Genomic DNA, 26635 nt, shown 5'->3' on the forward strand with positions numbered 1-26635 from the left:
AGGAAACATTTCCATACTTTGCTTAACAAATGTTTACCTAATCTACTAAACATTCTCAGTCCAAAGGGTCAAATATATTCCTGGAAAAGTAGCATTCTAACATGGACAGATAAATACCAAAACAAAAGGATTTGAAGGAAGAGACCCATGTTAATATTTGAAATACCTGGTAATGGTTAACATTATTTCTTCTTTAAATGAAACAACTGCTAAAAATAATGAAACTGATGGATTCTCCAATGCTCAGGGCAGATTATGTGAATTGTGGAGGGACAATGTTATTATTCTTTCTGTAAACTAAACTATGTAACAAACTTCCAAAATTAAACTGCTTTACTGTATTTTATTGATATAAATACAACAGATTTCATAAGCATCAGCTACTATTTTACTGTTACACAAGAGGAACAACAGTCAAAAGAATTAAATATTAATGCAAAAAGTAACAAAGAAATGCTTTCACTTCCATAAAATCATCTCTAACAGCATCCTATATAATTGTACAATTTGCTTGTAATTGATTAGATACTTGATACAAAGCAAAGTTGAATTTCAATCAAATTTTATTTCTCAGTGGAAAAGGCTCTCTTCATCAGCGGTGGCTGAGCTTTCCCGACATCAAACATCATTTCCAAAGGTGGGTTATTAAGAGAACACCAATCAGGTATACGGCCTGTCTGATTATAATACTCCTTTGAGACTGAACGGCTCCCAAGTATGTCCTGCAGTGCCCCAAAAATAGCTCCTGTGTGGTAAAAAATATTTTTATAGTTAAGATAAAAACTTTTACCAGAAAATTTTATGTACACATACAACCACTTCATTATATGACAAGAGAGAACAGGTGAAATTCAGTAATGCATATTCACACTCTTCAAAGTAATTGCAGTTCTTTTATATCCTGCATTTTGAATAACAGGGTAAGCCACAACTCCTATGTTGAAAGTAACTTAAATGGCCTATAGCAGATTACAGTGAAAATGCTAACAAGCATTACTGTGTCTAAAAGCAGGTGAGGTAGAGAGGGGTGGAAACTATTTTCAATTCTGTGTAAATACAGTAAATAATACCGTTAGTTTTCTTTGCCACAACTCTTAAGATTGTATGTCAATAAATAAAACAGCACTGTAAAACCCAGTAAGCATCATTATAATGCCACCCAAGTCTATGCTGAAGACTTTATAAAGACCCACACGGCAGTCTTTAAAAAATAATTTGGTAACTAAATCCATTTGTCCTAGATCAAAATTACATTTTTACCAAATTCTATAAGACATATAATATTCATTTAAAATCTCAATACTTTTTCTAATGCTCAAGATACATATTAGCTGCAGATGCATTTTAAAACACGTATCAGAACATATATAAATATACACATCCATGATTGTTTTTCTCTTCAAAGTAGTGTCTCTCTCTCTCTACATATATATATAGTCTCTTTCTCTCTATGTAGTCTCTTTACATGTATATAGGCTATTTCCTTATTTCAATGAAACTATCATTTCTTATGAACTATCATTCAATGAACTCAGTCACAAAATAAAGTATAATTATAAAATAAAGAGATCAATTCTCACATATGGCTCACAAATTGGCTTTAGAAGGAATTAAAACAAATGTTATGAGCAACGGTAGTACCACTGAAATAAATGCACAGCTATGCATCAATAATATGAGAAATGACTTTAACTGGGTGAAGTTTACTTAAAAAATTAAAGTGCAGGGGCGCCTGAGTGGCTCAGTTGTTAAGCGTCTGCCTTCAGCTCAGGTCATGATCCCAGCGTCCTGGGATCGAGCCCCGCATCGGGCTCCCTGCTCGGCGGGAAGCCTGCTTCTCCCTCTCCCCCTCCCTCTGCTTGTGTTCCCTCTCTTGCTGTGTCTCTGTCAAATAAATAAAATCGTTAAAAAAAAAAAAAAAAAAATTAAAGTGCAAATGCCAAGAGAAATAGATATATGATTCTGACAATAACTTAAGGAAAAGTCAGTGTTCAAGAAAATTATTTAATAGTTCTAAGAGTTTGTTAAGTGAGCAATTTTTAAGACTGAATCATCTATTCTAATATATCCATTAATAATACCATTCAGGAACCAATTACCATATAATCATTATATCTTAAAAACTAAATTCTTACCTCCCAGCCAGGCCACACAATTAGCCTTTGCAGGTGGAGTATGAATTCGGAATGTCTTGGTGCCAAGTGCTTTTTTATATTTTGGTTTTTCTACCAAATACCTTATTTCTGCAAGCAATCTGTGGAGAAATCCTGGCAACATAGATGTACCACCTATGACTACCAAATTCTCTGCTAGTTGCTTTCTGGTGTCTATTGGGCACTGTTATTGAAAAGAAAGAAAAAAAGAAAATTTATTCTTAACTGTATAAATAATGCTTGATTGGATTCAAGAAAATATACAGATTATATATTACAAATTAAATAGGTGAGCATTACTATTACAAAAAAAAAAAAAGGCACAGCAAGGTTTCTTTAACAAGGGAGTTTTTCATGTAGCAAATATAACCATGATTAATACTGCCATATACTTAATATAGAACTTTAAAGATTTCAAAATCTAACAGTATAGAATTTAAAATTCCACAGAGTATATGGTAGTTATATGTGAGTATTCTCATTTTCAAGATAGAATGACTCAGTTGAGCAAAGAACATGAGAAGAAATAAAACAACTTTCTTTTTTAGTAAGTAAGTATGTGGAAACTTAATTTTTCTAAGGTGGTAACTTCACAGTTATATCCAGAGCCAGTTGTCAAGTGGGAAGATAAAATTCTTGGAAAAATTGTTTCTACATCAGTTCTAAAAATTAGAATGTTAAAGTCTTTCACTGATGCTATGTTTTTCATAAGAGTCTCTGAGTAGAACTGCCAGAGGTAGACAGTATCTTCCAAAGCGCTGGCATTTCACATGGAGTTCTGTGATGCCATAGTCATTAAACAAAAGAAACATACTATCATACACCCTGTGGAATTTAAAATTCAATACTACACAAACCTGCATTTAAAGAAACTACAAGCTGTACTAGGTACAAAATAAAAATCTGATACTGTTGCTACAGAAATAATACATGATAGCACTACTTATCCCTGACTCTGACATGTTGTAAATACCCTATCTCAGTGCCAAAGTAAAACTCGGTAACTGTAAAATTTAACATAAAAGCTAAAAATTGTAACCAGTGGCTAAAATATAAATACAGGGGCGCCTGGGTGGCTCAGTCAGTTAAGCGTCTGCCTTCAGCTCAGGTCATGATCCCAGGGTCCTGGGATCGAGCCCCACATCGGGCTCCCTGCTCAGTGGGAACCTGCTTCTCCCTCTCCCTCTGCCTGCCGCTCCCCCTGCTTGTGCTCTCTCAGTCAAATAAATAAATAAAATCTTTAAAAAAATAAAATAAAATATAAATACAGAATAACATTTAAAAATTTTCTCAGGTCGCCTGGCTGGCTCAGTCAGTAGAGCATAAGACTCTTGATTATGGGGTTGTGAATTCAAGCCCCATATGGGATGTAGAGATTACTTAAAAAATTTTTTTCTCAGGGCACCTGGGTGGGACAGTCAGTTAAGCATCCAACTCTTCGTCTGAGCTCAGGTTATGATATCAGGGTCGTTAGACTGGGCCTGGCATCAGGCTCCCCACTCAGCGTGGAGTCTGCTTATAACTCTTTCCCTCTCACTCTGCCCCTCCCCCATGCTCGCTCGCTCTCTCTCTCTCAAATAAATAAATCTTTAAAAAAAATTTTTTTCTCTAAAGGGCTGTAGTCGTAAATTGAAACTTTTTACGAAATCAAAATACCTGTATAAGGGAATCCAGTATTAAAGTGGCAACTGATTTCTCTTCATTATCTTGTTCAAAAAGAATCTCCACAACTGAATCTCTAACGAGATCAAAAACAGAGTGCTTTGTCGGCATCATATAGTATGATACAGAATATACCATTAGTTCTATTTTTTTAAGTAACAGTACTATGTTAACATAGAATAATTATTAAACACAAAGTGTTTGCATTTGTGAATGAGAGGAATAGAAGCACCTGCCTCACAGGTATTGAGGTGAGGATCCAGTGAGTCAAGAGAACACTGCCTGGTACAAAGGAGGCGCTCCCCAAGTATTAGCTACAACTATTATTATGTACAGATTAACATACAGTTTGCCCAGTTATACTTCCTTAAGCCTAATAACAGGAAAGGAGTGAAATTCTATAAAAATAAGATTCAAGAAGCAGATCCACAGTGATACAAAAGATTTAAAAAACAATCCTCTCCCCAAGCATTTCTTTGTTTTTAAAAATAACATATGGCAAAGATTGTTAGTTGCCTAATAAAATATCCATTTTCCATTTTCCTGTTCATTCTCAAATTAAAAGAACCCTATTTTGGGGTAGCACAAGGAAGATCTTTGTAGTGATGGAATAGTTCTATATCTTGATGGTGGTGGTGATTACAAAAATCTGTGTGTGATAAAATTACACAGTACTATACATACACATGTTACACCAACGCCAATTTACTGGTTTTACTACTGTACTACAGTTAAGTAAGATGTAACCACTGGGAGAAACTGGGTGAAGAGTACACGAGCCTCCCTATATTATCTTTGCAATTTCCTGTGAATCTGTAATTATTTGGAAGGAAAAAAAAAGATAGAACTCCATTTTTAAGGTGGATACAATGCCTCTCCCGAGTTAAACACTGTATTTACCTGCCTCCCTTGTAGCTAGATGTGTAGCTAAGTGACAATGAGATGGAGGCAGAAGTGGTATGTGGGACTTCTAGAAAGTCTCCTTAAAAAGGAGTGGAAGCAGGGGCTGCTGGGTGGCACAGCTGGTTAAGTGGCCAACTCTTGGTTTCAGCTCAGGTTGTGACCTCAGAGTCATGGGATCAAGCCCCGAGTGGGGCTCTGCACTCAGCACAGAGTCTGCTTGAGACTCTCTCTCTCTCTCCTTCTGCCCCTTCCCCCTACATAGATTCAATCTCTCTCAAAATAAATAAATTAAACAAAACAAAACAGAGAGGAAGCACTTTTTTCTTTTCCTTCCTAGGGGTCCTTACTTTAAACACAGATATAGTAGCTCCAGCAACCACCCTGGTCCCTAAGGACAAGGCTACCCCCCAAAGGATGAGAGAGATGGAAGGATATTTACATCCCTGATGGGAGTTGTCATACCATCCCTGGACTATCTACCTGTGAATTTCTTTTAAAAGAGAGACAAACTTCTTTTTTTTTTTTAGGATTATTTATTTATTTGAGCGAGAGCATGAACAGGGGGAGGGATAGAGGGAGAGGGAGAAGCAGACTCCCTGCTGAGAGGGGCGCCTGATATGGGGCTCGATCCCAGGACCCTAGGATCATGACCTGAGCCAAAGACAGACGTTTAACTGACTGAGCCACCCAGGAGCCCCGAGAGAGAAAAAATTCTATCTTGGTGAAGCCACTACTGTCAGGTTTGTGTAACTGGTGGCCAAACTGAATCCTAAGTGATGCAATATAAAACTATCCATACATATGCATATATAAACTCTATTTCTTAAAAATAAAATTTAGATCATACAATGCATAGAATTTTGAAGCTTTCTTGAATCTTTTTCAAAACATAAAATTCTCAACCAGGAAAGTATACTGAGGCCTGCAGAACACTCAACACTCACAGTTGGCCACTTGCTGCTACGCCTGCATACCTCCATTCCTACCAGTTGAGATGAATGCTTACAGAGCATCAGTTTTCTTTTTCCAAGTCTTTTATTGTCAATAGATTTGATATTGAAATTATATAATTTTACAATTATTACTTAACCAACAAATACTAGGGTAGAAAATAAGTTCTTTTTCTATGTGAGCTATGCAGAATGCTTTGAAAAGACAATTACTTTTTAAATCTTTTTTTTTTTTTCAAGATTTTATTTACTCATTAGAGAGACAGAAAGCATACAGGGAGGGGTAGAGGAAGAGGGAGAGAGAATCTCAAGCAGACTCCACACTGAGCACGGAGCCCAACACAGGGCTCGATCCCAGGACCCCAAGATCATGACCTGAGCCAAAATCAAAAGTCAGATGCTCAACCAAATGAGCCACCCAGGTGCCCCTAAAATCTTTTTAATATGGGTAATACAACTGTAAAAGTCTAGAAGAAAATGTCTATAAGAATTCTGTACCAAGACTGATTCACAAATAACTAAGTTTTCACTGCACTTAAAACAAAAACGAAAACAGAAACAAAAAACTTGGAAATAATAAACTATGAATTTCCTGGTTTCTGTACACTTAACTCCAAACTCTAGAAGCAGACTTACCCTCAAAGAAAAGGTTCTAGAAAAAAGTTTGGCAAATAATTACATATTTATATACTTTAATATGTTTAGTGTTTAATATATGGTTTTTTAAAATGGTCTTTTACTTTAAATGACCCTTCTGATTTACCAACAAACTACTGGTCTGAACTATGTCTATTAGGTTTCAAATGAACTAGATTTTCGGTAGGAAAAACATGTTAGCAAACAATCGTAAATTAATTGGGTTTAAAAGGTGAGACACGGGGCGCCTGGGTGGCTCAGTCGGTTGAGTGTCTGACTTAGATTTTGGCTCAGGTCATGATTTCCTGAGATCAGCTCCCCATCAGGCTCTGAGCTCAGCATGGAGTCTGCTTGAGATTCTTTCTCTCTTTCCCTCTGTCCCTCCCCCCAGCTCACGCATGTATGCTCTCTCTAAATAAATAAAATCTTAAAAAAATGTATTATACTTTATTCTCTACCATAGTTCTACTGAGTAAATTAATTCTGAGTTACTTAAATTTTTTAAAATTAAAAAGTTGAATAAAATTAATCATAAATGAGGAGGTCTTATGAAAAACACATAATTGTTAAATCAGCAATATTAAAGGCTTAGATATTTTTAAAGGCCAAAAATTCATTCTAGTTCATTATTTTGCTCATAACAATTAAGGTCTACCTGATTGATCCAAGAACATGTAAAATCTTCTCTCCATCTAATGGATAGTCAACATTTGGAGGTGGTGAGGGACGCTGAAATATAAATATCATAAGCATAAATATATAGGTTATAACCTCTGGAAAAAGAATATATATTTATTTTTAACTTACCTCAGTATTCCCATCAATATTAAATTTTGCTGCTTGGATTTTTAATCCACGTTTCAGATCACTTACAAAGCAAGTGCGCACTTATGAGAAAGAAAAGGAGACTGTGTTATGGTTTGTGATTGAATCAATCTATGTCCAGTTAAAACAATTCTATTCAAGTGAACATGCTAGTTATCCATTCTTTTGGATTTTATAAACTATCCCTGGCTTTAGTTTGGTTATGACAATTTATTCACAAATAAAGAACTTTTTCATTCACTGCGGAATCATAAGACATGTTGCATATTCATCTTTCACAAAATCACATTAAAAAAAACACCTCTGAGGAAACTTTTTTTTTTTTTAAGATTTTATTTTAGAGAGAGAGAGAGCACACGCAAAAGCAGGGGGAGGGAGAAGCAGACTCCCTGCTGAGCAGGGAGCCCAATATGGGGCTCGATCCCAGGACCCTGGGATCATGACCTGAGCTGAAGGCAGATGCTTAACCAACTGAGCCACCCAGGCGCCCAGAGGAAACTATTTTTTGATATTCCCTGTATAAAGAGTACCATAATAAAAATAAATTTTAGCATCATGAAAATGTAGCATGTTTCTTTGAACCAGACTGATTTCTGTCTCTGTATCTAATCTTATGTATCTACCTATCTGATTCTTTTTAAAAATCTTGGTTGGTCAGAACACAAAGCTAAATTTTGCTTTTAGCCATAGTAACACTCCTTAGTTTAGTGTTTATTGACATGATTATTTTCTCCTTCTTGGCATAGCCCAACACTACCATTTTCCTTCTACTAGATCACCTTTTTTTTGCACTTTGAACATTTATTCTTTCAAAGATTCTTTTTTTTTTGAAGATTTTATTTATTTGAGAGACAGACAGAGAGAGAGAGTGAGAAAGCATGAGCAGGGGGGAGGAGCAAGGGGAGAGGGAGAAGCAGGCTCCCTGCTGAGCAGGGCGCCCGATATGGGGCTCGATCCCAGGACCCTGGGATCATGACCTGAGCCGAAGGCAGACGTTTGACCAACTGAGCCACCCAGGTGCCATCAAAGATTATTTCTATTGCAAAGTACCTTTTATAATAAGTTCCTTCAAATTATTTTCACAAATATGGCGCCTGGGTGGCTCAGTCGTTAAGCGCCTGCCTTCAGCTCAGGTCATGATCCCAGGGTCCTGGGATCGAGTCCCACATCGGGCTCCCTGCTCAGCGGAAAGCCTGCTTCTCCCTCTCCCACTCCCCCTGCTTGTGTTCCCTCTCTCACTCTCTCTCTCTCTCTGTTGAAAAATAAATAAAATCTTTAAAATAAAAAAAAATTATTTTCACAAATAGATAAGGAATAAAAAAGTTTTAAGTAGAAACAAAACTGATGTTGAATGCAATCTAATGAGTTAATTCCTTGTAAAACATGTTAAATATATATTTATATTTTATATAAAATTCTTCTCATTCACTAATTCAAAATATATTAAGAATCTCCAACATGTTAATATGCTAGATAGTAAGCTACGTGTTCAATACGCTAGATGGTAAGCTAGGTGTTCAAGCTACTTACATATTTTTTATTTTATTTAAGTCCTCATAGCTATCTTTGTCATACAAGATAAATACCTAGCCCTTAAGATCTTAGATACTTGGCAGAAGAAGCCACTGCAATAAGCATGTACAAATGACTCAGGTTTTACAATAACTGAAAAAATTTTAGGTAATTATACCATGTAAGTAAATAATAAAATGAAGAACAAGATCCATTTTGCAGCCCTAGCTCTAACTCTACCTTTGGTGTGACACTGAACAAATCACTTAATATTGTAACAGATTATCTCCAGGTCTCATTTAATTCTCTTATTAATTTTACATTAACATTCTCAGTACTGAAGAATATTAAATTATATTTTAAATGCCTTTTCTTTCAGTGAATCAAAATACCAGAAAACTGGGGCGCCTGGGTGGCTCAGTCAGTTAAGCGTCTGCCTTTGGCTCCGGTCATGATCTCAGGGTCCTGATCAGTGGCGAGTCTGCTTCTCCCTCTCCTTCTGTCCCTTCCCCCCCTGCTTGTGCTCTCTCGTTCTCTCTCAAATCAATCAATCAATCAATCTTACCAAAAAAAAAATCCAGAAAACTCCATTTAAAAATTATAAAAATGCACTCTAGCAAGGGAGAGGTAATATATCCTAGTAAAGTGAATCCAATATACTTTGGACCCAAATTGGAACTTCCAAAGTCAGTAAAATGACCTTACAAATATGTATTTAAAAACTAGAGTAAAAAAAAACCTCGGGGGGCGCCTGGGTGGCTCAGATGGTTAAGCATCTGCCTTCGGCTCAGGTCGTGATCCCAGGGTCCTGGGATCGAGTCCCACATCGGGCTCCCTGCTCCGCGGGAAGCCTGCTTCTCCCTCTCTCACTCCCCCTGCTTGTGTTCCTGTTCTCACTATGTCTCTGTCAAATAAATAAATAAAATCTTAAAAAAAAACCAAAACCTCTATACAACATAAAACCAGTATCTTTCTGAAGCAATTTATCTGTTAATTCATACTGTGCAAACTGTTAATTCCCTAGTAATCCTGTATACTCTATAATTGAGAAGTTTCTTCAATAAGACATCATAAATAATGCCAAAAGCTTCCATAAATCTAAAGAAAAATAAAAATTTTATTTATATTATTCCATAGCCTATCCTGTATATTAAATATTTTTAGGATATTATATTATGTACTTAATATTATTTTGTACCTCTGTAAATATTTCTAGAAACACATGCTTTCTAAACTAATACTTAAGGAAATGGGGCGCCTGGGTGGCGCAGTCGTTAAGCGTCTGCCTTCAGCTCAGGTCATGATCCCAAGGTCCTGGGATGGAGCCCGCATCGGGCTCCCAGCTCCGCGGGAAGCCCGCTTCTTCCTCTACCACTCCCCCTGCTTGTGTTCCCTCTCTTGCTGTGTCTCTCTCTGTCACATAAATAAATAAAATCTTTATAAAAAAATAAACTAATACTTAAGGATAAAAAGGACAAAAATGGGAATTTAGTTTACCTTTAATGTCCTCTAAGACACCTTCTGGAATTGAACCTGAAACAGAAATTTTATTTAGAACTACAGAAGTTCAATAATAAGCAGAAACAGTCTGCTAAATTGCACAACATTACCACTTTCCATTTCAGAAAAATTTTTAAAAATATAAGTACTATAACTTTTTAAAAGCCAAACAAAAAAGTTACCTTTGTTTCTAGGGAAGAAACTTCATCATTCAAAGTCAATCCACACACACACACACACACACACACACACACACACACACAGGAATATTACCCAGCCATCAAAAAGAATGAAATCTTGCCATTTGCAATGACATGGATGGAGCTAGTGTATTATGATAAGTGAAATAAGTCAGTCAGAGAAAGACAAATACCATATGATTTCACTCATATGTGGAATTTAGGAAACAAAACATATGAACATAGGAGAAGAACAGAAAAAGAAAAAAAGAGAGGAAGCAAACCATAAGAGACTCTTAACAATAGAAAACAAACTGGTGGGCGGGGGGATGGGTTAAATGGGTGATGGGTATTAAGAAGGGCACTTGTTCTGATGAGCCCTGGATGTTATATGTAAGTGATGAACGACTAAATTCTACGGATGAATCACTAAATTCTACTCCTGAAACCAATATTATACTATATGTTAATTAACTAGAATTTAAATAAAAATTTGGAGAAAAAAAGGAGAATGTATCTATTCAAAGAAATCTATACAATATAGAGAGCCTTTAGAAAGTGGACATTTGGATATATTACCATTGTGATGTGATTCTGTTGCTAAAAATCTAGTTATCCAAGTCAGACTCAGAAACATTTTCTAACCTAAATTTAAAATCTTCTAAACTCAGACTTAACTCATTATTAAATATGTAAAAATATTCTGATTTATAAAAACATTATTTACATCAAGGAAGACAGAAATTTAGAGCTGAAAATGGAATCATGATTTCATAAGGGTACTCATATGCACTTCTTCCATCAGAACCTACATATCTTGTTAGCTATTTCTTCTAAGGTATGACAGCCACTGAAACAAAGCATTACTATAAATTAAACTTAGAAGCCACACCTTCAAAATGTTAAGCCATAACCTTTAAAAAAAATAATAAATAATATTAATCGCATTGCTTTTTTGAGGAGCAAAAAACATTTAGCATTAGTAAGTACAGCTTTAGAATTATTATTTATCATTATCTCATCCTTTCCAAATTCCTACTTTTGTGTGTTTCATAATATAGCAATAATAGTATGCATATAATTTATAAATAAACATACATATGTATTGAAGGTACATGCTCCAAAGTTTTTTACTGATGGGGCTAGTGTGCGATCAAAAAGTTTGAAGACTTCTATCCTTATGTGTTGAAATTCACCTCACAAAAGGATAGAGATTTCCAAAAAAATTTTAATTTGGCGATAAAGAGATGAGAGAAATGTAACTAGATTATAGGAACCTATAAATTAAGAATAAGTGCTAAAAACTGTAGCATTTCACAACTGCTATATACTCTTTAGGGATATTCAGATGAATTCCAACATACAACAAATTTGGTAATATGAAAAAGTTTTCTTTAGGCAACATGTAAAGCAGGCTTGAAAATAAAGGGCTTATTTTAGCTGGGGGTAGATGCTGCTTTGGGAAGGGCTTCCTTAATCTTAGTGAATAATAACAACTATTTAAACTTCTCAAATAAGAGGGGCGCCTGGGTGGCTCAGTCGTTAAGCGTCTGCCTTCGGCTCAGGTCATGATCCCAGGGTCCTGGGATTGAGTCCCACATCGGGTTCCCTGCTCCGCGGGAGGCCTGCTTCTCCCTCTCCCACTCCCCCTGCTTGTGTTCCCTCACTCGCTATCTCTCTGTCAAATAAATAAATAAAATCTTTAAAAATAAATAAATAAATAAACTTCTCAAATAAGAAATAGAAACAAGAGGTATTCATGGTCTCTGGCTCCGAACAATCGTATCTAAATTTTGGGTAATTTAGGAGAGTAAGAAGCATAATATTTTTATATATAATTTATTTTTAAACTGTACACTTTTCAAATCAATGTACTTAGGTTATCCTTTATAAGTTACTATAAATATACTAAAGTATATTATAAAGTATATACGAAAGTATATTTATTCTTTTTGAACTAGGTTCCAAATACTAAATGAAAAAAGCTCATTCAGAGTTCATTTAAGGATACCCAAGTATACATAAAATGTGCACTTAATCCTTGCTAAGGACCTTGACAAGAGATATTTCAAATGTATTTGCATTTCTGATCCTCCTAAGCATGTCATTCAGCAAATAATGATATGATTTAATTCCACAATTAGTAGGACTACAAGGCTATCACAGACTCAGACTTTGGGGATTATGTGAGAGAAAGATTACAGAGTCCATGGTGGTTGGTTAAAAAATGGTGTCCAAGAATGTACAGTTCAGAATTTTAAGGTAAGTTATAATCAGTTTTAAAGAAGACCTTCATTAAAAATATCTTGGGATGCTACACAAACCCATTATCTCTGGACACTTTTTATAAATTAACTGTCTTCATGACATACTAAAAAAGTAACAAAGTTTATCTGGAAAAGAAAAATTATAATCTAATCTATAGAATAGAGAATGCTATTATCTTAACTACTAAAAGAAAAATTCCTCAAATAAATAAATAAAATCTTAAAAAAAAAAAAAAAAACAAAACAGAAAAATTGGAAAACAATATACGCAAGGATATATGTCCTAAAAACCTGCCTCTTTCCAACATTTATTCAGTGCCCAGGTAGGAAACTAAGTGCTACTGATTGAAAAACAACTAAGACAGGGATCCTCAAAAGTCTACGAAGGACTGGTGGTGGGTATTGAGGAGGGCACGTTCTGCATGGAGCACTGGGTGTTGTGCATGAACAATGAATCATGGAACACTTCATCTAGAACTAATGATGTAATGTATGGGGATTAACATAAGAATAAAAAAAAAATTGTAAAAAAAAAAAAAAAGTCTACGAAGGGAAACAGGTGAGTTAACAGGCAAACGAGGATGTGTCATATGTGCTATAATAAATACTACTGAGGACTTAACAGAGAGGGGAGAAATTTATTCTCCTCAGGGGAAATGAGGAAGGCTTTATAATAAAATGACATTCCAGGGCGCCTGGGTGGCTCAGATGGTTAAGCGTCTGCCTTCGGTTCAGGTCATGATCCCAGAGTCCTGGGATCGAGTCCCACATCGGGCTCCCTGTTCCTTGGGAGCCTGCTTCTCCCTCTGCCTCTCTCTCTCTCTCTGTCTCTCATGAATTAATAAATAAAATCTTTAAATAAATAAATAAATAAATAAATAAATAAATAAATTGACATTCCAGCTGAGTCATGTAGAGGGATCAAAAACCCAACATCCCAGGTAAAGAAAGAGAATAAATAAATGCTCACAGTTGTGGGAGGACTAGTGGAGCCTAGAAGACTATATGAAATTTACTGTAGCTAAAATAAGTCACACAGGGTTAAGTTGAGTAGTTTAGGGCTAAGAGGTAGAAAAAAAGTCAGACTGGAAAGAAACATGTATATCAAGCAAATAATTTGGATTTTAAGCTGTGGAGCCAGCAAAAATCCTTAAGCCGTGTAATCAGACTTGTATTGTGTAAGTTATTTCTGGCAACAGTATAAAATACTAAACCTGTCCAGAGAGTCTCCTACAATAATCCAAGCAAGAAATAATGAGGGTCTAGTTTACAACGTCTTTGCTTTCAGATGTTCAGTAGTATAGATGATAGAGAAAAAGATATGAAATTTAAGAGAGATTTCTGAGGGACAACTGAAAGGACTTAACTCCAGTTTTCTAAAATGAGAGATAAGGAAGATATCATCTTTATCTGAGAATGACTTGTTGAAATGAATTTGGAAGAAGAGATAATATATTCACTTTTTGAAGGTCTTAAGTACGAGGTACCTAAACATGCCTAGTTTACACCTAAAAATCAGCTGGAGATATGAATATCAAGAAGGGTCAGGCCCAATGATACATTTGAGAATCAACTGCATATTGACGTAGCTGAAGTTATAAAAATAGATGAGATCACTTTTAAAAAGCCAGGAGGAAGAAAAAATGAAAACCAGATGCCTAGGAGAATATCAGTAGAGAAAGCAAGAGCAGAGGAAACCAAGGAACATCACATAGTAATAGAACATCATAAAAGGAACAGAGTCCTGAAAGCAAAGAGAAGAGATGATATCAAAAGTATATGATAATCCACAATGTCAAAAGTTCTAGAAAGGATGACCAAAATTACACTACTGGATTTGGTAATTAAGAGGTCAATAATGACCTTATAATTGGAGCAATGACATCAGTGATGTGAGGGAAAAGAGAGTAACTATACAATGAGGTAGAAAACAAATGAGTCGAAGAACGACAAGGGAATGTAAACCACTCTTAAGTAGTTTAAAATAGTTTTACCCATCACAGAGGGAAAGCTCTGTTCTTTAGCAGCACCTGTGTCAACAGTACATTGCTCCAGTAGCTGAGTTTCCAACTCCCTGAAATTAAAAAAAAGTAGTTACTGGAACTAAAATATTGTACTTGATACCCTTCTCTTAATACTTTTACTACATAATAGGTTATAATGCTTTAAACTAAAGTGGTTTTATCCTGGGGCGCCTGGGCGGCTCAGTCGTTAAGCGTCTGCCTTCGGCTCAGGTCATGATCTCAGGGTCCTGGGCTCGAGCCCCACATCGGGCTCCCTGCTCCGCGGGAAGCCTGCTTCTCCCTCTCCCACTCCCCCTGCTTGTGTTCCCTCTCTTGCTGTGTCTCTCTGTCAAAAAAATAAATAAAATCTTAAAAAAAAAAAAGGTGGTTTTATCCTTAAAAGATGAATACATTCAAGGGTAATAGAAAATGGACTAAATAACATTAAATGTCCATCTTACCCTTTATTGATCACTGTCAAAAAATTAACATGTTTTTGTGGTACAGGTGGAGCAAATGTGCTAAATCCCAAGACACTTACTTGTGAAGAGCTTTTCCTCCTAGGGGGAGCGCTCCCCAACAATTTAGTACTGGGATTCCTTCATATATCTATAGGGTAGTTAAGGATACAACTATTTTAGGAGATAAAACATGGCTTCCTTGATACTTTCCTCACCTTCTGCAGTATTAAGTCAACTCTGGTAACAAATTCTTCATATTTTTAAAAGAGTTACAGAAAAATCAGTCTTTTTTCATATTCTTCTTCAAAGAAAAAGGTTAAACACACACATACACACACACACACAAACACACACACAGAATTCGTTAGTTACAACCAAGGTGTCTAATAAAGTAGCTACTTGAAATGTGGCCAGTCTGAATTGAGATGTGCTATAAGAACAAACTTGATACCAAATTTAGAGGACTTGATACACACATACAAAAAACCCTATAAAATATCTCATAATTTTTATATAGTTTCTATGTTGAAATAATATTTTGAATATATTGGGTTAAATAAAATATAGTAACTTCATCTTTCACTTGTACTTTTAAAAATGTAGCTCTTAGAAAAATTTAAATTACATATATGTCTCACATTGTATTCCTATTAGAGCTGAGAGGAGTGGACAATACTATACTGTGGATTTGTTACCTTATTTTCCATATTGTTTTTGCTGATGTATCTAAGTACAATATTTATAAAAAAAGGAAAGAGTATATTGGTAAGAACATTGGCTTTGGAAACAAACATGAGTTATACATCTTGGCTATATGCTTATATGACCCTAGGTCACCATCTACCCCAACTTTCAATCTTCTGATTTATGTAACAAGGAAAATAATACCTATGCTGTAGGACTGTTATGAGGTTTTTGGGTTTTTTTTAAGATTTACTTATTTATTTGAAGGGGGGAAGGGAAGAGGGAAAAAGAGTCTTAAGTGGACTCTGAGCACAGAGCCCAAGGCGGGGCTCAATCTCACAACCCTGAGATCACAACCTGAGATGAAACTAAGAGTCAGATGCTCAGCTGACTGCGCCACCCAGGCACCCCACTGTTAGGAGATTTAAACCCCAAATACTTCATATATATTTTTAAAAGATTGTATTTATTTATTTAGTGCGGGGGGAAGCGCACAAGCAGGGGAGTGGGAGAGGGAGAAGCAGGCTCTCTGCCAAGCAGGGAGCCCGACGTGGGGTCTGATCACAGGACCCTGGGAGACCCAAGCCGAAGGCAGACACCCAACCGACTGAGCCACCCAGGCGCCCCAGAAAATACTTTATATTTTAAAAACTATTACCTAATTTAGTTCTTTAGGAGCTAATGATTCTTGATTTCATTCCCCCAAGTATTTCTTCTAATAAATACATATGTAGATCTCAAAACTTCCTAAGAGTCATGCACTTACATACTTCAACGTCCTTTTCAATGGAACAATATCCACTGTTAACAATTCTTTTTTTTTTTTTTAAGATTTTATTTATTTATTTATTTGACAGAGAGAGAGAGAGCATAAGCAGGGGGAGCAGGAGAGGAGGAGGCTCCCCACTGAGAAGGGAGCCCGATGCGGGACTCCATGACTGAGCTGAAGGCAGACACTTAACCATCTGAGCCACCCAGGCGCCCTCACTATTAACATTTCTTTTTTTTTTTTTAAGATTTTATTTATTGAGAGGGAGAGAGAAGGATAGCATGAGAGGGAGGAGTGTCAGAGGGAGAAGCAGACTCCCCGCTGAGCAGGGAGCCCGACGCGGGACTCGATCCCGGGACTCCAGGATCATGACCTGAGCCGAAGGCAGTCGCTTAACCGACTGAGCCACCCAGGTGCCCACTATTAACATTTCTAAGAGACTTTACCTATACTCAGCTTACATGCTTCTAATGACAAGGAATGCACCAGTGTATAATCACTAATTCCATTTTGGGATAGCTTGAATTACTAGGAGGTTCTTCCCAGTGGTGAATGATATAAAACTAGAGCACTGTTTAGCAAGTTATTACATGCCAGGCCATATGCTAAATACTTAACATACATTGTCTCACTCAAGTCACACAATATCCCCTCCATGAGGTGGAATTATTATAATTCCCATTTCACAGATGAGAGAACTGAGGCCCAAAGAGATTACTTGACTAACATCATACAACTAGTAAGAAGCATTGCCAAGAATTACCACTTATGTGTGTATTTGATTCCAAAACCAAAATCATAAACCCTATACCCTACTGTGCCTCCAATGACAGCCTCTGGAAATAGAGAGAAAAAGAAAAAAATGTACTTACTTTTCCACAGCAAGCCCTTCAGCTATTTGAAAGCAGATTTTGTGTTTTAATTTTTCTTGATTTAACTTTCTCATTTCAGTTTCTCCAATTACTCTTTGTATGATCTTTTCTTAGAACTTGACTAAGGTAGTCAAGTACTATGACACATCCTAATTAGCTAATGTTCTTCTTAAAAATTGAACATAATATTCATGAGGTCTGACCTCTGAAGTACATACCAGGACCAAGTCACAATGGTAATTTCTACAAAATTTAAGTCTCACAATCCTGTGAATTTTTTCCACATGGGAATTTATACTTGTATATGGTAACCCCAAATAGTTTCATTCCATGAAAACCACTTCTAATAAGCCTAATTATGTTAAAGTAGAGTAAAAACTGAAAAATTAGCTGCTTGACAAAAAAAGATACAGGTAACACCAGGCTCTCCCTATATCCGCAATCCAGGACCATAGCAGAGTTTATCCCAAGTGTCAGAAGAGCCATTAGATGACTTGGAGCAAGCAGGACAGATGGAACCTAGAAAAGAATAAAACCAAAATAACAATAACAACAACAAAACCAGTAGTAGTTGAAGGTGTTTCCCATATATTTCAAATATACTTGAAAAAATTCACAGTAACATTATATTTATGATACCTTTCAACCATTTTATGGTGCCAAGAACTAGTTTGTTGATTTATTTGAATTTACACAATCATGGAAATATACCATAATAAATAAAAACACTCTTTAAACTCTCTAAGTTATTTTATTCCAAAATGGCAATTATGAAACTTTTTTTTTAATTTTTGTTCTCTCTCTCTTTTTTAAAAGATTTTATTTATTTGAAAGAGAAAGAGAGAGCACTAGTGGAGCAGCAGGCCGAAGGAGACAGAGAAGCAGGCTTCCCGCGGAGCAGGGAGCCCGATGCGGGGCTTGACCCCAGGACCCTGGGACCATGACCCGAGCCGAAGACAGACGCTTAACCGACTGAGCCACCCAGGCACCCCTGTTCTCTCTCTTTTGGAGGGAAAAATGAAAGGGATAAAAGAAGAGGTACAGAAACATAAATTCGAAAAAAGATGCTTAAATTTAAAAAAATAGATGTCTTTGCCATCAAAATGAAAATTAAGAAAAAGATTCTTGATTGTCTTTATTTGCAAAGTTTGTAATATGAACTCTATTTTTAAAACATAATATAGCAGTTAAAATTAAATTGAAGAGCTATAAAAATCCTTAACTCTGTGTGACATTTTCAGCGAGAATTTGCCAGATCTGGTGATACCCCAAATATCAGATAAATATTCAATCAAAATATGAAAGTCCTTATAAACAAATGCTAAAATATAATGGCCATATTTCCCTTACCTAAAGGTTGTGTCAGAGGGCAGGGCGGGGGATAGTTCTAAGTAAAGACATTGAAAAAGGCATGGAGGTGGCACCTGGGTGGCTCAGTCAGTTAAATGTCTGACTTCAGCTCAGGTTATGATCTCAGAGTCCTGGGATCAAGCCCCACAATGGGACTCCCCACTCGACGGGGAGTCTTCTTGTCCCTCTGCCCCTCCCCTTGCTCATGCTCGCTCGCTCTCTCTTTCAAATAAATAAATAAAATCTTAAAAATAAATAAATAAATAAATAAAGCCTAAAATGAAGGAACTGAAGAACTTTTTTTTTTTTTTTTTAAAGATTTTATTTATTTATTTGAGACAGAGAGACAGAGAGCACGAGAGGGAGGAGGGTCAGAGGGAGAAGCAGACTCCCCGCCGAGCAGGGAGCCCGATGCGGGACTCGATCCCGGGACTCCAGGATCATGACCTGAGCCGAAGGCAGTCGCTTAACCGACTGAGCCACCCAGGCGCCCGGAACTGAAGAATTTAGAACAGTCAGCATAACTAAACAACAGAAACTAGAAAGACCTGGGGAAAAAAACACATTATAAACACCACAGCAAAGAATATACCTTTTAATTCTAAAAAAGTCCTCAAACAAACAAACAAAAAACCTATGTTAAAATAAATAAATAACAGAAATATCAATAAGAAATTGTCAGTTACCTAAGTATTGGATGAAAGGCTGATTACACATGAAATAATCATACAAAGAAAAGAAAATAAATGGTCAATTTAAAATGGCTTGAGTTTAATCTCACCTGGTTTCTCAAATGCACTGTGTAAAATATATATAATGAAGGAAATTAAATGAGGACCTTTTAGTTTAAGTTTTAGTACCTACAAAAAACAACATAAAAAACAGGTACCTCAAAATATTTGAAAAGAACCCGAGTGAGTGTCTCTCTGAAGTGGGAAGGACATAGTACCGACTCGATAACCACAACTCGGCGGTCTCTAGGATTCACCAACAGATGCCTGGAAAGTGATAGTTTTTACTTATGAAAGTAAATAAAAGTTGGTATTTATTTTGGCACATAATGCAATTTTGTTAAGAAAAGAGAAACTATACTATCTTAGCTCAAGATGTTTTATGACAAAAAGACATATTTATTTTATTACCCTGGGAACATAACATTCCTGAACTCTAATTATTAAGTGCTAGTTACTGTGTCAGTATCTTTACATCTGTTACTTCATTTATCTCAGTAAACAAAAGCCACAGCCTAGTATGAATACACACTTGAGTCATTAAAAAGATTTTTTCTTTTTTTAGGTTACAAAAGTAATATATGCTCATAAAATTCCAAATATAACAGAAGTTTATAACTTGGAAAGTACAAATACCTTACACTTCTACTAACCAGAAACTACCATTTATAGCAGTTTGTATATTGTCATTATGGTCCATGCATATGAATGTATTTTAATAGAAGTGTTTATTCCACAGATGTTCTGAAACTTGCTTTTTTCAATTATCAATACATCTAAGACACCTTTTGTATGACTACATATAGATACAGAACTCTTTTTTTAATGGCTGTAAAGTGTTTCACTATATGGATATATAATAATTTAATTATCCAACCCCCTTTATTAATGAACATTTAATTTGTTTTCAGCATTTCCTTATGCTTGCCAGTTATCTAGTCTTCAAATACATTTTGGAAAAGGTTGAAAATAAGCAAGTAAAAATGCAGTGGAGGTCAACTTTTTTTTTTGCATCAGATGTAACACAACCAAATATTACTATGACTGGCATTAGGAAAATCTAATCACAAAAGCTGGAGGGAAAAAACAAACACAACTGCAACTTACCTGAAATACAGTATGTGTATGAATTCCTTTAGGTAGGAATACAATTCTTCTGTATTGATATTATATTGAACAACTTTGATAGGCTATAAAAAAATTAAAATTATTTATTAATTTATAACAAAATAATCTCAAATTAAAACATGCTTATTTACTGTACTAATGCATTTTCTGATAATAAATCACAACTAATTTTTATTGGGAATAAATGCAAACATTAAACATAAATAAATCACTTAAATTAGGAACCTTTAAGAATGGGCCTAAGATAACAGAACTTTTTGCTTTGTGGGGATAAAAGTATGTGTCCACAAGTAGAAAGCTATGCTCATTTGCATTTTTCCTCCATCTGGACTTACCATTTTGGCAGGACTGATCAAAATCACTGATTAAAAAGTATCAAAAGCTTCCTCAAACACTCCAGAGTTGATCCAGTCCCTGTAAGTCACACCCAAAGCAATAACACTTTCCCTTTTGTAAGATCACCTCACTTAATTACTTGTGAAATGTCTACCTTCCCATTAGACTACATACTCTAAGGTGCAAGAACTGTTCCTAGTTTGCTTATGATATATCCTCCTTCAACTGACACAGTACCAGGCACCAAGTACATGCTCACAAACGTGTGGTGAAAAACAGCACTAAACAGTATATGCAAACACTACCAACCCATGAGTGCTAAGTCAACACCAATGGAGAACAAGGGCTTTACTTATGATCCTCAGAAAGCTGTAAGTACTCTGATGCATCACTGGCAGACCTCTCTTCATTTACTTTTAGTGGAAAGACCATTAGCTCAGCTAATTTCATGATTTTATGTAGCTTAAAGAAGGTTCCAAACCATGTATGGCTGATTATAGATTAATCTTCAAATACATATTTGTCTTTTCAAGATGAATATAAAAGCTACAAGCACTAAGAAAATATCAATGAGAATGTTAAAGTTCTAAGTCCAGTCAGGAATCTATCTAGAAATTTATCAAGTATCACATTAACCTCAATTATTATAAAGCAAAAGAACATGAAAAGTGAATAGACAGGAACTTCCATCACATTTTGAATACACACCACAAGTACCTACTATATTTCTAGCTTATCCAAGAATTTGCGGGGAAAAAAAATTGTATATACCTATCTTTTGTTCGTTCATTCATTCATTCATTCATATAGGCTCCCTGACCAGCACTGAGCCCAACATGGGGCTTGAACTCATGACCCTAAAATCAAGACCTGAGTTGAGATCAAGAGTCAGCCACTCAGCCAACTGAGCCACCCAGGTGCCCCCCCAAAATTTTTATTTTTTTAAGTTTTTATTTAAGTAATCTCTAAACCCAACGTGGGGCTCGAACTCACAACCCTGAGATCAAAAGTTGCAATGTTCTTCTGACTGTGCCAGCCAGGCACCCCTAGAAAATTTTGGAATCAATAAAGTGATTCCCTAATCAAGCATAAATTAAAAAGATTTGTGAATCAATGTATTTCTTGTAGATCTTAAAGATGCATCCCATTACCAAATATAAACTGATGTACTAATCTATTTTGTTACAATATGTACTTTTATAAAACCAAATACCATACTTCCATTGCTAAATAAGGGAATAGTATCTACATAATGTGAAATTTGTATTAGTTCATGTTAGACAAGAGGAGCTGAAATGATAGCAGAGTTATAACTTTCATCAAGAAAAAGAAAGTCGGGGCGCCTGGGTGGCTCAGTCAGTTAAGCGGCTACCTTCAGCTGAAGTCATGATCCCAGCGTCCTGGGATGGAGCCCCGCATCGGGCATCATGCTCAGCAGGGGAACCTGCTTCTCCCTCTCCCTCTGCCTGCCTGTCTGCCTACTTGTGATCTCTCTCTCTGTCTCTGTCAAATAAATAAATAAAATCTTTGGGGGAAAAAAAAAAAGTCATCAGCTCAGTGGCCACACACATAGGCATCCTTTAAGATCTATTTTTCAAAAGCTTAAATGAGGGGCCCTGGATGGATCAGTCCATTAAGGGTCTGCTTTGGCTCAGGTCATGATCCCAGGGTCCTGGGATAGAGCCCTGTGCAGGGCTCCCTGCTCAGCGGGGAGGCTGCCCCTCCCTCTGCCCCTCCCCCTGCTTATGCACAGGAGCGCAAGCGTGCGCCCTCTCTCTCTCTCTCTCTCTCTCTCTCACACACACACACACACACACACACACACACACACACACGCTCTTTCTCAAATAAATAAAATCTTCAAAAGCTTAAATGATCTTCTGTAGCAGGGGCTCCCTTCCCAAAGCAGACCCTTTCATGACTCTTCATTGGGCTGCATTTCCTCTTGGTTCCACCTTAACAATAGCCCCACTGGCTCAGAACTGACTTCCATCTGCACTGGCTCAGCACCCACTGACCAACATTTTCAATCCATTATTCCATTTTATTTTTAATATCCCCAAGAGAGCCTCCAGGCACTCTGAGTTGCAAGCCAAAGCTATTCTAATTTTTTTCCTGAGGAATCAGTTATTACTTTTGCTAGTGCTGTAATTACAAAATTATGTGGGTTTTATAAGGTCTGCCCCACCATAAGCCTACTTTTATTTGTGATGGAAAGGAGGTTTTTCAGGAATGCAAATATTAAGTTATGGCAGAAGCATCTGTATTTGATTTTAACACGTGAATTTTATGGCATGCAAAATTATTCTTCCTATTGCTCTACAATTCCTGGTTGGTCAAATCAGCTTTGGTAGGAAACTTCAAATGAAATAAAGATTTAAATTTTTTTTCTTGGAATACAGTCATAAGTTACATAGTTAGCATTGTTCTAATCAATCTTACTTGAAGTCACATTAAAAAATATTTTATAGTACAGCATTTGTTTTACTAAATTGTTAAAAAAGTCAATACCTTAGGCAGACCAGCTTTTTTAATCACACTAGGAATTATGCATCTTGGACCAGTTTCTCCAGCAAATCCACACCTGAAAATAAACAGAAAATTGAAACATTCAACTTATTGTAACATTCTATGTATTTGTCACAGAAACAACTTTTTCTGCATTTGTTTCAAAGCAGTGGTCACAAAAACATATGGAAACATCTCTGATGTATTAAAAGGGACAAAGAAACTAAGAAAAAATTAATGCCATCTATATTCATAATTGTGTATTACAGGTAAAAAATTGTTTCAAATTAGTGATATCGAAATAAACCAGTATATTATTTCAGACCAGTATGTACTTTTTACAGTTGTTTTTTTTTTTTAAAGATTTTATGTATTTATTCATGAGTGAGAGAGAGAGAGCACACAAGCAGGGGGAGCAGCAGGTAGAGGGAGAAGAAGGCTCCCTGTTGAGCAAGGAGCCCAATGTGGGACTCGATCTCAGGACCCTGGGATCATGACCTGAGCTGAAGGTAGATGCTTACCTGACTGAGCCACCCAGGTGTTTCTCAGTTTTAAATTATAGCTGAATTTTAGGCAACACATCTCTACAACCCTGGATTATCTGACTACGTTATATGACTTCACTTATATAATTCATGAGTTACTCATAATTTCATCACTCTAATATTAATTTCCATATTTATGTGTTTCCTTTTGGTCTTTTTTTTACACTATGTGTATTTGACATAATCAGGATGTTCAAACGTCATGAACTTCATACAATAAGCTTCTGCCCAAAATGGTCTTCATTGTTATTTTAAAAACCTCATAATATTTCATCCTTAAAAAAATGGTTCTCCTGGGGTGCCTGGGTGGCTCGGTCGTTAAGCATCTGCCTTCGGCTCAGGTCATGATCCCAGGGTCCTGGGATTGAGCCCCGCATCTGGCTCCCTGCTCTGCAGGAAGCCTGCTTCTCCCTCTCCCACTCCCTCTGCTTGTGTTCCCTCTCTCACTGTGTCTCTCTGTCAAATAAATAAAATCTTAAAAAAAAAAAAAAAAAGATTCTCCCAAGTATTTAGGTATTTGCATGTATGTTTCATGTTAGTAAAACAAAACCTTTCTAAAAACTCTGCTAAAAATGATCACCATGTAAGTTTAGTCTTAACATGATGATCTCTTCTTATCCCGCCTAGTTTCCAGTACTGCTCTCCTATTCCCAAATAGCTCTTTCCATCTTCTACTAGTTACATCTCCATGTTTATTTGCACCAATGCTCCTCAAATACTCCAGGATGCAGCCCACTGGTTGACTTCAATTCCTTTCTTTTACTTCATAAATTCATCTTATTACCCTCCTCTTTATTTGTCAATAATCATCTTCCTGTATAGTAACTTTCTGCTTCTCATTTCCTCATAGCCAGACTAATTATCTTTGGGTGTCAGCCTCAAGGTATTTATTATGCTATTAAAATAAACATTTAAAATAAGAAAACATAAATAAGGGAGGATCTTGCATAGAACAGTAAGAGAATGTCATGGACCAAGAATGTCATGGACCAAACACATAAACCTGTGTTTAATCCAATTCTGGAGCACCTGAGGTCCAACACTTAAATAGGCGGTTTTGACAACTTATTCAACAAATAATTATTAAATACCTACTATATACTAGGCAGTGTTCAGATATATATAAAGATTTTCAGATATTTCTATTTCAAATATCTATACAAGAGGCAATTCTGTTATTGTCCTCTTGAGCCCAGTACAAGGGCTCACAACCTCAAGTCCAAGGACCACTGTGATCGTCCGCTAACCTCTGAAACCGTGGGCAAATATTTTAAGGTTTGTGTATCTGTGGCTTGCTTTCGGTCGTCAAACGGATCTATGCTATCCAAAAGACTGAAAGCCACTAGTGTTTACAAGTTGCCTTTTAAAACATCTCAAATTTCCTAATTTAAGAGTTCGGGGCCGGGCACAACAAAGGATCTCGTCTTACCTACAGGGCTTCACCTCTTTGTTTATGTGTTCCGTCTCCCTAATTGGACTTCCTACTCTTGTGGAGCAATGGCCCTGTCTTGTATTTGAATCTCCGGTACCAACAGACGCTCCATTCAATAAATGTTTACGTTACAGTTCGGCTGCTACCCTCCTAAGCACATAAGCCCAGGATAAGGTCTAAGCCATCGCTGTCATCCCCTGCATGGATCACACCAAAGGGTCCGTTCAATCTGGGGTGACAACCCGGGGCGGCGGCGAAAACCATTCTCCCGAAGCCTCCTGGGCCTCTCCAGGAGTCAGAACCGGATCCTCGGGACTCGTATAGCCCATGTTGAAAATAAATAATAAGGGCCGTAATTTGCGGAGGTGCTGGAGGAAAAAATGGAGATATGGCAAACTGCCCCGTGAGCCTGGGAAGAGGACCAGGGCCGGGCCTCGCCCACCCGCCCTCCCCTCAGGACGACCGCAGTCAGCGCCGTCGCCACTCACTTGGTAAAAGCCTCTCCTAGGTCTATCACGACTGCCGTTTTCTCCCCGCCGCTCCCTAGGCCTTCATACAGCGGCATGGTAGTAAAGACCACCGCAAGAAGGAGGGCTCCGAAGCAGGCCCCACAAGTTTCTGCTCTCAGTGGGGCGGAGCCGGGGCGACGGCGCGTGGGCGTGGCGACGGCAGGGGCTTCGAGTGGCCGCGGCGCGCCGGGCCCAAGCTGTTCCAGGCTGTGCCTCACTCCACGTCGGATTCAAATCCTTGCAGGCGTCTCCGTCTCCGGTACTAAGGAAGAAGAGACACGGGCGGCCGCGGATCAGGGTGCGGGGGGATAAAGGGCAGAAGCGATCAGGCGCGCCGGGCGCCCCGAGTGGGGCGGAGACAAGCGGGTCCTTCCCGCTGGCCACGCCCTCACATAGCGCCGGGGGCGGAGGCTTCCACTGCAGGGTTGCTGGTAGTTTCTGGTCTTCAGGTGGAGGCCAGTGAACACAGATAAAAGCCACAAAACGGTTTTGTGTAGTCTTGGGGCGAAATTTGTTGTGCCAGGTGTTTTGCCTATCGTTTATGCTTCACAGGAAATACTGACAATAAGTGTTATTTTCTTATCTGTGCGAACTGAAACTCGGAGAGTTTAACTTTTTTTGGTGGTCATTCCAGTGAAAGTTTTAATTTTAATCCAAAGAAAGCAGTGAAAGTGGCATCTGCGAATCTATGGAGGAACAGATGGGTTGGGTTAAGGAAGG

The 26635-nt window shown here is 37.2% G+C and overlaps 1 protein-coding gene across 1 annotated transcript; it reads right to left on the reverse strand.

Moving 5' to 3' along the window:
• Positions 1-323: 323 nt before the first annotated feature.
• Positions 324-26066, reverse strand: ACTR10 (actin related protein 10). Its single transcript, XM_006744004.3, has 13 exons — positions 25895-26066; positions 23433-23505; positions 20565-20647; positions 19616-19724; positions 17788-17895; positions 15132-15199; positions 14582-14661; positions 10139-10174; positions 7112-7191; positions 6960-7033; positions 3810-3891; positions 2136-2337; positions 324-745 (listed from the first exon to the last, which is right to left on the reverse strand). Exons 1-13 carry the CDS (start codon positions 25969-25971, stop codon positions 564-566), a joined length of 1254 nt encoding a protein of 417 aa, XP_006744067.1. The 5' UTR covers positions 25972-26066; the 3' UTR covers positions 324-563.
• Between the last annotated feature and the right edge of the window lie 569 nt (positions 26067-26635).

Source organism: Leptonychotes weddellii, chromosome 9, assembly GCF_054177405.1.
Source record: "Leptonychotes weddellii isolate Sample4059 chromosome 9, ASM5417740v2, whole genome shotgun sequence".
NCBI classification, from domain to species: Eukaryota; Metazoa; Chordata; class Mammalia; order Carnivora; family Phocidae; genus Leptonychotes; species Leptonychotes weddellii.